General features: G+C 42.3%; 1 protein-coding gene across 2 annotated transcripts in view; it reads left to right on the top strand.

The window, feature by feature from the left end:
- The window catches only part of cdh11 (cadherin 11, type 2, OB-cadherin (osteoblast)), a 95,169-nt gene that overhangs the window by 53,569 nt on the left and 26,495 nt on the right, over positions 1–15,105 (top strand). For both annotated transcript variants that reach the window (XM_069658081.1, XM_069658083.1), the window contains exons 3-6: positions 8,915–9,323; positions 10,707–10,846; positions 11,517–11,811; positions 14,343–14,462. In XM_069658081.1, the coding sequence (XP_069514182.1) occupies positions 9,173–9,323; positions 10,707–10,846; positions 11,517–11,811; positions 14,343–14,462 (706 nt within the window). In that variant the 5' untranslated portion in view covers positions 8,915–9,172. The remainder of the gene's footprint in view (positions 1–8,914; positions 9,324–10,706; positions 10,847–11,516; positions 11,812–14,342; positions 14,463–15,105) is intronic.

The following is a 15,105-nucleotide window of genomic DNA, read 5'->3' as shown; positions in this document are numbered from 1 at the left end:
TTTATTCAGTAATATTCAAATTAACATAAGATGGCGTGACTTTTTTTGTTGTTGTTGTGCCTCTTGCAATGTTGGAGAAGTATGTAATTACCTCTTAGTGGCAGTCATCATTACTCTGATAAAAGTAATTGTACTTCAATTACTTTAAGATGTAGATCTGTTAAAATATCCACTTTCATTTCCTTATATTTTCCTCAAAAAATACAAACTAAGATATCAAATTTAAACCCAAGACCCAGAACTGTTATTAAGCGCAGTAAAGCAAGAATCAGACACTCAAGGGCAGCCGGATCATCTCCTCCTTCAGCTCAACTGTTCCTGGGGGAAGCTTGTATTCGACTCTTTATCTGAAATCATTGACCCTGCTTCCCCAACTGTTCTCCGAGGTCCACGACGCTATTCGCCCAAATGCGTTGGCAGCTTCCGAGCTAAGTGAGCCCACATTCATTTGGGATGACTCTGCCCCCCTCCCCACGCCTCCCCACAAGGGCACCCGAGTATGCTTTTGTGTCTCCCAAGAGCAAAACAGATCCGCTGCACCGCGGAAAGTGATCCTCTTCAGATTGTTCTCTCCATCAAAAAGCTATCAAAGCTCCATGACACAAAGTACATTACTTTTAGACGGATGGATAAAAGGTGACAGGATTTTGTTCTGACTAATGCTGCCATTTCTACAGGCGGCGTGTGCCTACATTCAGCATGTTTTTCTGTGTACCGCGTGCATATAAGTCAGGTATTAAAGATGGGATCCAAAAATGCAGACCCTGAAATTGTGTCCATCAATCTTTACCCCGACGCACCTGAACGTCTTGATTTCCTTTCATGTAAAAAGCTACTAATGATGTGAAACATTGATTGGAGATTAATATACAGGAAGAAACTTTGTGTAGGGGGGCGTGAGTGTGCGTGTGAGTGTGTGTGTGAACAGCAGACGTTGGATCTTGTGGGTGGTAATAAGCACTTGAATTTCACTAATGGCTTAACAGGAATCAGCCACCCCTACAGACACACACACACACACATGCACGCACTAGGAAATTCATAACAGACACACATGTGCGTAGACACACACTCACGCACACACGCTGCAAACACTGACTTTGCAGTAACCGTGTGTGTGCGTAGTGTGTCCGAGTTGCTAGCTTCTCATTAATACCTATTTTGGCGAATGCTGAGAAAGCTCTGCAGCTATTTCTTAGTAATCGCTTCCACACACACACACACACACACACACACACCAACACACACACACACTCAAGCCTATTAGTTCCTCTAATTGAAAGGCAAATTAAGCCTCAGGTTTCGTGGTGTGAGCTAAACGCTGGGTGTCTGTTTTCAGCCCCGCTCTGTTTTTAAGCTTTTAACAGACCGCAAAGAACCGGCCACCGAAACGAGACACCCAAAGTGAACTTTAATACACCGACTCTTCATTTGTCCGCCTGTCTTTTTAGTTCTTTGTGTCCACATTTGTCTCATCAGTCTCTTTCTCCTTGGTTTTTATGTATCGCATTTTTTCCCGAAATAAAAACAACACTCACGAGGTTTTAAATCTTTGCAACATCTCAGAAGAGAGTGGTTGGACGGAAACGTGACCCCTCTTTGTCTTTTCACAGCCTCTCTTTCCTCTCGCTCGTTCGCTGGTTCATTCCATCCATCCCCCGTCTCCTTAAATCTCTCCTTTGCAGAACATGTTGCTTGAAGGAACCAAGATGAAGAAAAAAAAGTCCACAGCTTTGCGTCTACAGCAGAGTAGCTCTGGGATTTGTTCAGGAAAGTAGGAATTGATTTCTACAGTAACAGAAAATCTCATTTTAAACCTCACATGACCCCCCCCCTCTCATCCCAGCATAAATATGGGGAAAACAAATACATCACATCTGGTTCAAATAGTGTTTAGGGTTATAGAGGGGTAAAGGGGCTTGGGGAGCTTTCGTGTGAGTGAATTGTTACGAGTTCGGTCCTGGCTATAGCTTATCACGTCTGTGGTGTCTTTGAGTGAATGTCCTCAGGCATGCTCTTTATCCAACAATAGAGCTGCACAGATGGTGTCTTTATCAATAAGCAAAAATAACACCAATATACGGTGTCTTAAATTGTCTTTGTCATTTAGTACAGTAAATGAGGAGCATTTGGGTTTTTAATGATTTGGTGTACAAAAGTACCAATTTAAAGATTTCCTGTTAATATATTTATCTAAGTATACTTATACATCAGAAGAGAAACTACTTAAAAAAACTGTGAAATGAATCAAAAACAAATCTTAATCTCGAAGATCTCAGTTTCGTTCTCTTTGGCGGCACCTATCACGATAAACGGTAATTGCGGCAGCACACTTCCCAGATATCCAGACAGTGTCGCATGTGTGACGTCCACGGTCGGCTCCGGTTGTAACTCTTGATTTTCCTCGCTGACGGTCGCTTTCCTCTTTAGACTGTTTGCTTCATCTGAGCGTCGAATTTGTTTCTTTTTCTTTAGGTTTTCACTTATTTATGAAGATGTATCTGTAGTCATTGATCTTTTCTTTGTTTGTTCAGCCATAGTAGATTACTGTTTACTCGCAACACTTGCAGAGACCAGAAAAGCAGCCGCTTAGCCCCGCCTACCATCTCTAGCAGACCAACCACTGCTGGTGATGGAACCCAGTCCGTCATACAACAAATGCAAAGGCTTTCATCAGTGGGCCATAGGCTCAATCACCATTGTGTTACCTCATTCGGCGATAGATAGTGACTTAACAGACATTTATATAAATGAAAATCCTCGAGATTATTACTTTACGTTAATTAGCAGTGCTTTTAAAACATACACATACAGATTTTCTTTCCAACCATGATCCTCAGCTGTTCGGCCATCTCGGGTTCATGTCAGAACAGACTCCCCACCATGCCAAATGACTCCAATGTGGCAGGAACAAACGATGATACAGTGTATGTGAGAACACAGAGGGGACTCATGTCGCCTTCAGGCAGCGCTGTGGGGACAAACAACACATTTTTACATCCAGTCTGTGCTCATGGCATGCATGCTAGCTAATTCAGACACAATCCTTTCGTTTCATGGCTAGGGGACAGTTGAAGTTCACTTCGGTCAACGCAGAAGCGAAACTTTCCAAATGTGAGTCAGCAGAGGAATTAATGCGGAGGCAGGTCAACCGTGATGTGTGAAAACTCAGATCAGAGATTATTACTGTCAAAGAGACATTTTCCCAGTGTTTGGAATGGTCAACATCCATTATCTTAACACAGGAAGTTGTGAAGATCGCCCTTTTAGCCTTGCTAGCTCAACGTGTTTAAATCTCCAAACAACACCAGTGAAAGCCAGCGGATTAAACACTGCAGGGTTTCATTTTGGATCATCTCTGATGTTCACAGCCATGTTTGAAAGGCCTTGTGTGATGTGAAGAGTATAGAGGCCGAGCAAGAAGAGCCCCCTACATCCATACGCACCGCTCTCTTTTAATTCTCATATGTATGTATTACTTCTTTTGTAGACATTGTGCAGCCAAGGTACAGAAAGCCCATTGTTCGCCTCCACCTCCCTGACTCAGGCAATATGTACAGACAGGGAGAAAAGGTATGAAAAGACACACACAGTCAGCTACACAGTGGGCCAAGACAGACGGGGATATATATCACATTGGTACATGAATGAATCACCTTTATTGCTACTGAGCCCCAGAGAGAGGAGGAGGGAGAGCGCAGAGGGAAAAAAGCAGGGTCATGTCTGTTCTTTTTTTTTTTTCCCGGAATAGTTTCCTGGTTTTTTCTGAAGTTGCTGCTGTTGGAGGTTTGGCTCACTGAGGAAGGAGAAGGAAAGAAATGAAGCCACAGATCAGGCAGATGGAGGCTGATAAGAGACGAGGGGTAGAGAGGGGCAAAGTGGGGAAGATAGAAAGAGAGAGGAAAGCAGCCAAGTTGTTGTGGAGTGTTAGTCTCCCACATGTCTGATACACAGAGAGACAATGAGTCAAAGTCATCGCAGTGGTCGAAATGATGATCCACATGGAAAACCGTTTCATCACATTAATTCAACTCACTTTTAAGTTTCTCTTTGTACTTTAAATTACCTCAAAACGTTCATTCACAGTAGGTGGACCGCTCCTGTGCGCTTTGTTGTCGGTTCAGGACCTAATCGCTGCGATTGCAGCTGGGCACATTTTACAGCGACTCTGACTGAAGAAGCACAGCATGAGGCTCGGAGAAAGAGAGAAGAAGAAAGAGAGCATGACATTAAAGAAAGAGAGGAACACATTTACCTTCTCTAGACATTTCTTCCCGGCAAAAACACCGGCTGTCTTAATCTGTTAAACACGATCGGACTGTTATGGGATGAAATGAAGGAGATTCCAGGTCTGATTGTAATCCTAAACAATCAGTCCATATCAGAATGACCTATTCTTACATGATATCAGAGCACACGTCTTACTCAATGCAGCAGAAGAAGAAGTCTCTTCTTAAGCTCTGTATTTTTAGTTGTAACACCCTCAAACAGTGCATCCATAGCTGATTCAATAATCACAGGCAAACACAAACTGTGGTTAGCGCTGTTGCCTCACAGCTACAAGATTCCTAATTTGAATCCCGGTTTGGACGGAGTGGGCGTTTCTGTGCGGAGTTTGCATGTTCTCCCCGTGCATGCGTGGGTTCTCTCCGGGAACTCCGGCTTCCTCCCACAGTCCAAAGACATGCTCCAAAGGCTTAATGGCGACACTAAATTGCCCGTGCGAGTGAGTGCGAGCGTGAAAGGCTGTCTGTGTCTATGTGTCAGCCCTGTGATGGCACTGATGTGATTGCCTCTCGCCCAATCACAGCTGGGATAGGCTCCAGCCTCCCCGCGACCCTGAACAGGATAAGTGGTATAGATAATGGATGGATGGAAACACAAACTAGTATGTGTTCCAAATTGTTTCATATGCACACACATAAGTGTATAAACACATTGAGATGCACTCATATGGCCTGTCAAATGGGATTTTTGGACCTGTTCTGGGAACAATTCAAGGGCTTATTTTCTGCTTGTATTAGAGCTGCTCATAGGGAAGCTGGAGTTCCGTAAAGCGGAGATGTTTGTCTGTTTGTAGCTGTGTGTTTTGTTGGAGTTGGAAAGGATCTAACCATGTTTTCATCCATTTAAAAAAGCTACATTTAGGATCCTTTACCCTGGTTTTTAAAGATGATGGTCTTACATTTGCTCAATGTACCCTTAGATCGGGCCCAATCACGGCACTTTACGTCAGTCAAGGTACCTACTCGGCCATTTAGAGCGACTTTTTTGGCTCTCACTTCTAAGAACTACAACGGCTCGCGGCTCTTTGCAGCATTATCACTAGAAATCAAGCGAGTTCTTCCAACTGTTCTTAGAAATATGAACGAAGCTCCTCTGGTCTGATAAGCCCTGTGGGTATTCATAATCAAATATACACGTGTCGTCAATTAGTGTGAAAATAACGTGAAAAAATGTAGCCGGGGGGGGGCCATGTTGCGCTGCCTTTTTTCCCTTCTACCCCACTGCTCTGACCTCTTTGACACACACTCACACAAGTGTGGGTCTAATGTTAGCCAATGAATCACAGCAGTCAAATCCAACACTTGAGTCATGGATTCGCAGCATTGCTACGAGCCCAGGGGAGTAAAGGCACGGCACACACACACATATGCTGTTGGATATTCTAATGCGACTCTTGAGTCATGTATTCAGACAGAGGAAGTGGTCTGGCCAAAAGGCATGCTGGCCCTGGGGAGTCATTATCACTGTCTGTTCCTGTGTTGCTTTTTCTGTGTCTCTCTCTCTTGCCGTATGCCTTTCTCTGTTCGGCTCTCTCGGCCATTAGGGACGTCAGAACAAGAAAGAAGGCAACGTATGAATATTCGATACAGAAATGTGTCAGTTGCAGGGTTTAAAAGGACTTCTACTCCAAAAAGGCTGATAAAGCATTAAATAACACATCAGAAATGCCTCCTTAGCGCGTGTTAGAACAAAACGACAGGATATTAAATATGTGTTTTTTAATTCCCCATCTCGTTTGAGACAAAATCATTATCTAACAACTGCTTTATGTTAATTAGACAGCAGGGTTGTTTCATTGTTAAGCGCATGGCATTCACAGTTGCACCACTTTCTCAGCTGTCACTTTGTTCGCTGCTTTCAATCTGTTTTGTTATTGTTGCGGTTTTTTTTTTATGACTTTGACTTGACAGTCTTTGAGGCGAATAACAGATGACCGGTCGCAGGGTATCAGGATATTGGTGAAAGCAATTTATTTTGGACTTGCTTTGTTTTGGCTTGTTAAATAGAGCAGACACTTAATTTGACACATAAGTGACAGATGGAGAGGCTGTTGATAGATGCAGCCTAGCAGGTATCGGCTCCTCCGCACAACAAGTGCACACCAGGGTTTAGAAGAGTTTTGGTGTTTTAAGACGTCTTTGAAGTTTAGGCTCATTCTCTGTTCGAATTTGCATGTGTCTTCACCCGCAAGTGACAAGAGCTCCAAGAATAGATATTCCTGAGATGTTTTATTGTTATAAATTGTTAGCCAATTTTAAGTTTCTTCACTTAAATTTGCCACAGAAAAGAACAAGTTAACAGTGTCTTTTTCCGGTGTCTCTCTATAGGATATATCTCTACATATCCGTATATTTTCTTCAATTAAACAAAAAGGTTTAAAGCTGAAACACATAAACAATAGAAAGGAGAAAACACATCCACACAAACACACACACATCCAGATACGCACATCAATCATTCAAGACTCAAGGATGATTAACCAAATGATGAGCAGGCATGGGATTAACTGTCAACACTTCCTGGTTGGCTGGTCATGTGGTCAACAGGAGCCAATGAGCCCTGAGGGAATTTTCTGATCTGTTGAGCTATTGAATATTAAACACACACACACGCAGACACACGCATTTGCAGACACAACCTGTTCATTTATCAGGCTGAGGCAAAGAAAGAACAGCAAAGTAGAGGTTAAAGTTAAAGCTAAATATAAAGAGGCGTCTCTGAGACTAACACCCTAGGAGATAACATCTACACTGCTAAAGTGAGACAGATTAATTAGCTGCTGTTGTAAAGGGATTTGTGCATTAAGTCTCCTACTTTAGGTGTTTGCCTCTTACATGTGTTGAATCAATGGATTTGGGGCAATCTTTTTGAGGTCTAATTAGTCTGTAGTTGCATTGCCTTGCTATTAAATAAGATACACTGCAGGTCTATGTCGGTTATAACCATAGACTGTATAAAAAGATAAAAGGACATGACAGCTGCCTTAAAGTGAAGTCAAAACCTCTCTATCGCCATCTGCTGACTGGCTGCACTATAGGTCATAAAGCCCGCCTCCTCCATGTTAACAGATGGGACATGAGTCAAACTATAAAATCAAAATTGACATCAAATAAATGTTTCTCAAACATGGTTTCTGTCATTATAGTTAGTTCTTATCCTGATTTACATCAAAGTGTTCATTTTTCTGACAAGTTTATTTTTAATGAGTTATTTGATGCTGTAAAAAGGATGACTGACAGCTCCGTTGACAAATACGGCTCCTGCAGCCGATCTGTTCCTGATTAGCAGAGTAGAGGAGTAAAGGCGAGAGGAGACGTAACTAAAATAATTACTACAGTCGTTGAAGTTTACATATCTGTGAACGTCTGCGGAAGTTGCTACGTCGGCTCCACCCACTGCGCAACTCGGACCCCAAATGGCGTCACCATCGCAAGTTGGCAGCCGCTATCATGGGGGCTGTTTTGGCTTCAATTTCGTACAATGAGAGGAGATGGAGCATCATCCATCTATACAGACAGTCACTGATAAACTATAGGCACTGGGCTGGGAAACATATTGTATAGGTGCAGGTTATTTATGTGACTTTATTGCCTTAAGTGAAGTGTAATCAGGCACGTCAGGTGAAAAATGTGAAGCAAAGCTGGAAATAGTGTGAAGTAGCGCTGTTATTTTCCTATATGTTTAAGCAAGTCAGTGGTGGATAGTTAAACATCTAAAAAAGCTAATTAGAGGTTGATTTGGAAAGGGACTAAAAAGCAACCTGAAAGCTATTAGAACTAATTTTGTCTGTTTTGATCTGTCGAGTCAGTCAATTTGGATGTTCAGAAATGCCGCATGACTGCTGGAGGCCCAAACACCTTTAGTCCTCCATTCTGCAAACTTGGCACCATTTGATTCACGACTTCATTGCTCTCTTGAAATTAATTCACAACATGCTGATACGCCAAGACTTCTCACCAAAAGTGCTCTTGAGGCGTTTCATTGGCATTCATCTACAGTTTCTCGTAATTAGCAAGCAGTTTTTTTATTTTGCTCCATAGGTCGGGACTGTTGACGGACGCATTGGATCAAATTTCATCTTCCTCCTGCTGATTCATTCACTGCAGAGGCAGAGAAGCCTGAATCACCACGGTCATGATTATTGAGCTGTTCAAAATGTCGAGCTGAAAGATTTAAAGTGACTTTCATACAGTCCCATGTCTGCTTTACATTACTTTAATTATATTTGAAAGGGCTGTAAATAGAGCAATACAGCGATGTGGTGTTGTACATGAGCTGTACCTCCCACACTGAGTCACTCCGCTTCTAATTGAATTAAAACTAATGAGTTTTCAGACAGCATCGTCTGGGTAATTAGTACAATGTCCTAATCAACACAACAACTATTTAAGAAGTCAGATCTCCAACTGCAGTCAATTAACACCACCCTCTGTAACAGACAGGAATGAACGATTACTGAACTGTTTAAGTTGCTTTTGCTGTCACTGTTAAACTAATCATTTTCACAAAGATTGATCTCTTTGCAATGCTTAATTAAACCGAATGCTTGATTACATTGTTTTGAAGCTGTATTTTCACGTTTATGACTCTTATTGACCAAGGGGTTTCCTCGTCTGCTCTTTTCCAGGCTCTGTGACAAGAGGAGAGAAGGAGTGAGAGAGCTGTGAGAGAGAGGAGGAAGAAGAAAAACGAGGAGAAGAAAGGCGGTAACGTGGTGATGAGTATCCGCACCAACAGGCCCAATCTCAGCTAATGAACTAAGAAGTTCATCAACGGCAATTCATTAGCAAAAACAGGATATCGCCTCAGTGGGAGCAGGGCTCCACTGAGAGGAACCAGGAAGAAGGGGGCGGAGTGAAGCGCACGGTCGCTCAGATTGGGCAAGATGGCGATACTGACGGCGAAGAGACAGGGCCTCGGACTGCTGAGGGCCTTCCTGGTGTTGGTGGGAGTGTCAGCGCTCTGTGGCGTTGCATTAGGAACCAGGAGGGGAAATGCTTCTTTGGATCAAAGGGGGCACAGACACAGACATCCAGGTATGATGACAACAGCAGGGTTTTTACACTATACGTATATCTACTCGGATAGATATTGTATGAATTGTAGCTGTTCTGCATCACTTCCACCTGTCATAACACAGATGATTGGGCACGCCCATCCTTTTTATGGTGTTTGTACATTTTAACACTCACTTTGTGATCAGTGTTGATTTCGTTTATGACAATTATGACAAATACAAGACTTCAACGAGCTAAAAATAGATTGTTGATAATGAAAACTGTCGACACATACATTACGTGTTGTTTTCTTTAACGGGACTAAAATGTGATTACAGAAAAGGGTGCGTTTTACATCATCACAGTCAGACTGTTTAAATGAGAGGAGATGATGAGTATATAAAACGTTTTAACGGTAACACTGCTGCTGCAAATAAGGCAAAAGAAGAACCTGCAGCTACTGTAACTGCACAGCTTTGTTCTGTGGCTTTGCATGTGTAACGACACGTTCCAGAAGTTTCCATATAACCTCAGCTGAGGATCTATAATGCTCGTGCAGAACAGCGTCAGCAAACAATTAATGTGGGAAGGATAAAAGGACTTCAGATCTAACCTGTCATAGGATCATTGAATTAGTTTAAAAAGAGAAAATGTAAAAGTAATGAGTGTTATTATTGTAAGTTATTGACTAAAACTGGACTAAGATGCTTTGAGTTTTCGTTGAATAAAACTAATCTCACTCCGACAGTCGTTTTTTGACAATAACTATAAAGGTGTATAACCTTCAAAGCTGTGAGCTAATTAACAGGATAGTTTAAAAGGTTCCTTTCACCACATTCTCATTTTCTAGTCAGTACATCGAGTGTTTTTAAACACACATTATGCACAATTTCAATCTTTTTGTCTTACCTTGACCTAAATACAGCAACTAAATACATAGCTATTCATTTTCCCCATCAAGTAACCCTTTAGTTTACAGATGTTCACACATGGCAGCTGCTCAGTTCAACCACAGCCCGCTCCTGTCAGACACTGAGCAGTTGTGCGGCAGCAAACCGAGGTTAAGTGTCTCGCTAAGAGCCACCCCAAAAAAAAAACCTGCCTGTTGAAGCGTGCGTCGTTCACACCACCCACCCACATTTTCTCAGCTGGGATTTGAACTGATGACCCATAATTCAAAAGTGGGCCTCTGTGTTCATGAGGCAACTGCCTCCCACCCACTGCTGAATTCAGCCTAGTGAAAATAGTCAGACAAATAACTTGCAGATGTCATAACAATTCATATATTCAACATAGAATGAGCTTTTTAATTTGATTGTAACCATTTTAACACCTGAATTAATGTTGTGATGAATGTGTTGTAGGCTTAATGGGAAAGGAAATTGGTTTGAAGAGATGTTTTGTTCGGTTTTGTGCTTGTAGGTCACTTGTCGCTGCACAGACACAGACAGAGAGCGGGGAAGGAGGGACAGGTACTCCACAGGTCAAAACGAGGATGGGTCTGGAATCAGTTCTTCGTCATTGAGGAGTACACTGGACCCGACCCGGTGCTCGTGGGCAGGGTGAGTATAATAAAGCGAGTTAATTATGCATTACACCATCAACTCTTCTCTTATATCAAACAGGATTAGTGCCTTAATAAAAACCTTAGAATCGGAGTCGCTGTTTAATTAATAGCCAAACTGCCCTCCATTGACAGTAATGAGAGAGAGCAATCGCAGTAGGACTTGAAAGAGCTTCTCCCATTCATCAAGGAGCAGGGACAGGAAAAAAACGAGAGAGGTCATGTTCACATTCAAGGCTGGAGATGATTGGTGGGACTCGTCCACAACAACAACATCACTCAAAGCGAGCAGCGGCTTTCATAACCAACAACAAACGATGTTTACAATGCGGCATATTTCATAGTGTGAGGGGCTGTAAAGGAAGAACAAGAGTTTAATGAGAATGTTGAGCATTTGTCTTTTTTTATGACAGCATTTTAAATCTCTTACTTATTAGTGTAAGGCCGTCTCTCACAGCACATGTACTATCTGTCACTGTCAGCCTTTCAGCTCCTTTAATTTGTAGGCTTGAAGAGGAGAAGCCTCATATCAAATCCTCCAGCAGACTTCCTGTCTTACTGTAATCTATTGCTTGTCTGGCTCAGATTTTTTTCAGCCCCAATCAGGTCCCGTCTGTGCATATTCCTTTTCTACTTCTGGTCTAATATTGTCTCCCATTCTCCTCCAGCTCCACTCAGACGTTGATTCAGGCAACGGCAACATCAAGTACATCCTGTCCGGCGAAGGTGCAGGGACCATCTTTGTAATCGATGACAAGACGGGCAACATCCACGCAACAAAAACCCTGGACCGGGAGGAGCAGGCCCAGTACACTTTAACAGCCCAGGCTGTAGACAGAGACACTAATAAGCCCCTGGAGCCTCCGTCAGAGTTCATTGTGAAAGTTCAGGACATCAATGATAATCCTCCTGAGTTTCTACACGGCCCATATTACGCCAGGGTGCCTGAGATGTCCAATGTTGGTGAGTGTATTCCCTTTACTTACTACTGTAAAACTTTGCATTCTCTGGTCAATATTTTGCTGTTGTTCACTTTAAAGAATCGTATCGTACCATCAGAGTAAGGCGAAGTCTGTGTACTGTAGAAATCACTTACACAATAAATCAGATGTGTGAAGGTCGGTTGGTGCTTAGGAAAAGGTAAAGGCTTCAGTAGAAGATAGCTGAAATCCTTAAATGACGTTGGTGAGAAGAAGATAAAATGCTTGGGGTAGACTGTAGCCACGTCTGTAGGGACTTTGGAACCGGAGGGTGACTGGTTCAAGTCATGGTATGGACCAACCATAGAATTAAATGCTCCGTTTCAGACCATTGTAACTAAAGCCACTTCTGTCCTAAGTGAAATTTGAGAAACTGATCAGCAGATTTATCTTCTTTCCAAATATCAAACATAATTTGATGCCAAAAGTTCAGAAGATATCATCACATTCCGTCTTTTTAGTGCCAAAAAGCTCTCCATTGCACACTGAGTGACATTTAGTAATGAAGTCACTGATAGAGTTCTTCGTCAGTGTTGTTTGTCTGCTAAACAGCCTTTTTCATACATTATTAATTATCAGGGAAATCTGACCACTGGAAGTGACAGAGAAGTGGGAAACAGACGGTTCCATTAGCCAGCACATTCAGCTCCCAGAGAGCCCTTTCTTTTTTTTTCTTCCTCTCTTTTTTTATGCACCTTAAAAGGAAAAAAGATCGACTCAACAAGAAACAGAAGCAAGGAAATATTTAGCACTAGGCTGGCACGAGCAAGAGCTCCAACCATCTCCTTAGAGTCTCCTAACTTAGAGCTTCTGATCTTGATAGATTTTTCTTTCCACGTATTATGTGGTCTTGGAGAGTCTTCAACCCCTCAAGGCTGACCTGGAATGAACCAAACTGGCAGTGGTGCTGCGTGAAACTGCGAACGCCAGAGCAATCCCTTCTCTGAATGGACTGGACTTCTAAAGAAAGGACTTCTGAATGAGTTCTGATCAGGCTTCTCTCGGCTATCCGCATCTTAAGCGGAAACCTGAATACAGAAGTCTGGCAGGGAGAGGCGGACAGCCATCCTCATCCTAAACCACTGAAGTAGACCAGAAAGAAAAGCTACAATTTGACTAACTAGGTCCATGTTCCCCAATGGATGTCAGAATTGGAACAGTTAGAGAAAGCAGCCCCTTCCAAATTAGCATTCTTGGTTATTTACCCCATACACTGAAAAGTACCGGCCACATTGAGTGCAGGGTCAAATCAAACTTTATTACAGTAACATACCCAATGGATTTTGTAAAATGGTTGTGCTCACTTAAATGCTGCACTTCTAAGTGAATCATATGAAAAAGGACATCCCAGTACAATCTTGTTGCAAAGACGTCCTTAGATCTGAAGTTCCTGTCAAGCTTGTGCCAAGTGAAGGCAAAGAATATTACAGCTCTGGTTAAAAATGAGAAATGTTCATGTTCATCTACTAATGCCTGGCCCACACTAAAAGATTTTTCAAACCTTAAAGCCCCTGGAAACCCAAATACACAAAATTCTTCCACCTATGTAATTTAGGATCTTACAAGTAAGCATCTAAAAAGTTTTAGAAATTAGTTTTAATCCAAACTCGAGATATTGCCATTCTTTCTTTAACTTCCCTGACATTGAATTGGGCGTGGTTACATTAGGGTATTTATTACGTTATAAACTGAACTGAATTGTGCGCCAATCTCCAATGCGCCACTGTTGTGTTGACAGTTGCCATGAGACAGGCGGACCCCGGCAGGTGTCAATCAACACGGGATCTGCCGCGCCTACACAGTCCTGAGAAATGAGCTGTTTTTCCATCAAGGTTTTCTAGTGGTTTATTTTCACTCAGAATTTATGACACACTCAACTATGATATCACATATGCATTTTTGCTATTTGAAGCCGAGTTTCCAGAGCATTTAACAGATGTTGAACATGTGAGACCATGTGAAAAGTTTTGTTCCTATAGTGTATGGAGAGTAACAATTATGCCAAGATAGGACACCACACACCAACAGATTCCATTCTGCTAATGTAATTTATTTGGCCTATTTGCCTAGCTAAACTGTGGCAAGTTTAGTGAGAGATTTCCTGGAAGTAAATAGCTATTGTCGATTGGAAAACACCACATCAAACAGCTTTACGTGTGAGCTTGAGAGCCATCCATTTTTCAGATTGTCCAAAGGTTTTCATAATGATGTCATAAATCCAGGGGTTGTAGAATTCTGTCGATGCATGGAGGAAATATGTTTTATTCAAAACATGAAACTCATCAGAACTGGTGAGTAGATGTCTCCACCCGACAATGATGAAACGTAGAGAAATATAAATGGAGAGCAGCTACACAGGTGCAGTTTAGCTGAGAGAAGGGAGGGTGTTTTTCATCCCTGTGCCTGGTGCAGGCAGGTGAATCGAACACTCTGTGTGACAAGCTTGTTTGTCAAACTATTCTTGAACTAAAGGTAGAGTCATCTTCTGACTTGACTGTCATGTCTGTTCTCCAGGTACGTCAGTGATGCAGGTGACAGCTACAGATGCCGATGACCCCACCTACGGCAACAGTGCCAGGCTGGTGTACAGCATACTGCAAGGACAACCGTACTTCTCTGTGGAGCCGCAGACAGGTGAGGCTGACAGCAGAACGGTGACCTGGGACTTCAGAGAAGGAACACACACAAATACAGCCCTGATGTACTGTCACCCAACAGAGACACACTGAAGACTACACACAGAAAGGCTTACAAGTGTTAGACATAGTGGTACTTGCTGTATTACATGTATATGTTCAGTCATCCAAACAGATACAGTATGTCATACAGGGCCTCCAGGATCAGAACTGCAAACAGTCTTAAAATCGATACCATTGGAGTCACTTTCCGTTAGATATGTATAAAAATCAATACCATAAATACAGGGCTCAACCGTAACTTAAAGGCATGAGCTTTGGGTTGCCATTTTTATTCTTTGAGTAATCAAGATACTACAGTTATAAATCCGCCTTATAATGAAGATGTACATAAAAGAATGCTTGAGCTTACTGTGTCACGTATAGAGGTGGACGTTGGCCATTCTTTGCAGTATAATTTTCTGTCCAGCTCAAGGACGGTTGGATACGCCCAAGACTTCGAAAATGACCCATCTTGTTCTTTGTAACTTGAATCAACTTCACACTTGATTGTGATGTTTATAGGTCAGTCAAACTTTTCAACCCAAGGTCAAACAACTCATTGACTCTATAACAGATGCCCGTATACACTTGAACAAATG

Source organism: Semicossyphus pulcher, unplaced genomic scaffold (genome assembly GCF_022749685.1).
Source record: "Semicossyphus pulcher isolate SPU_LCO1_2020_fin unplaced genomic scaffold, fSemPul1.0.p SCAF_12, whole genome shotgun sequence".
NCBI classification, from domain to species: Eukaryota; Metazoa; Chordata; class Actinopteri; order Labriformes; family Labridae; genus Semicossyphus; species Semicossyphus pulcher.
Note: the sequence above shows the minus strand (reverse complement) of the source record. Positions and strands in the feature narration are given on the sequence as shown.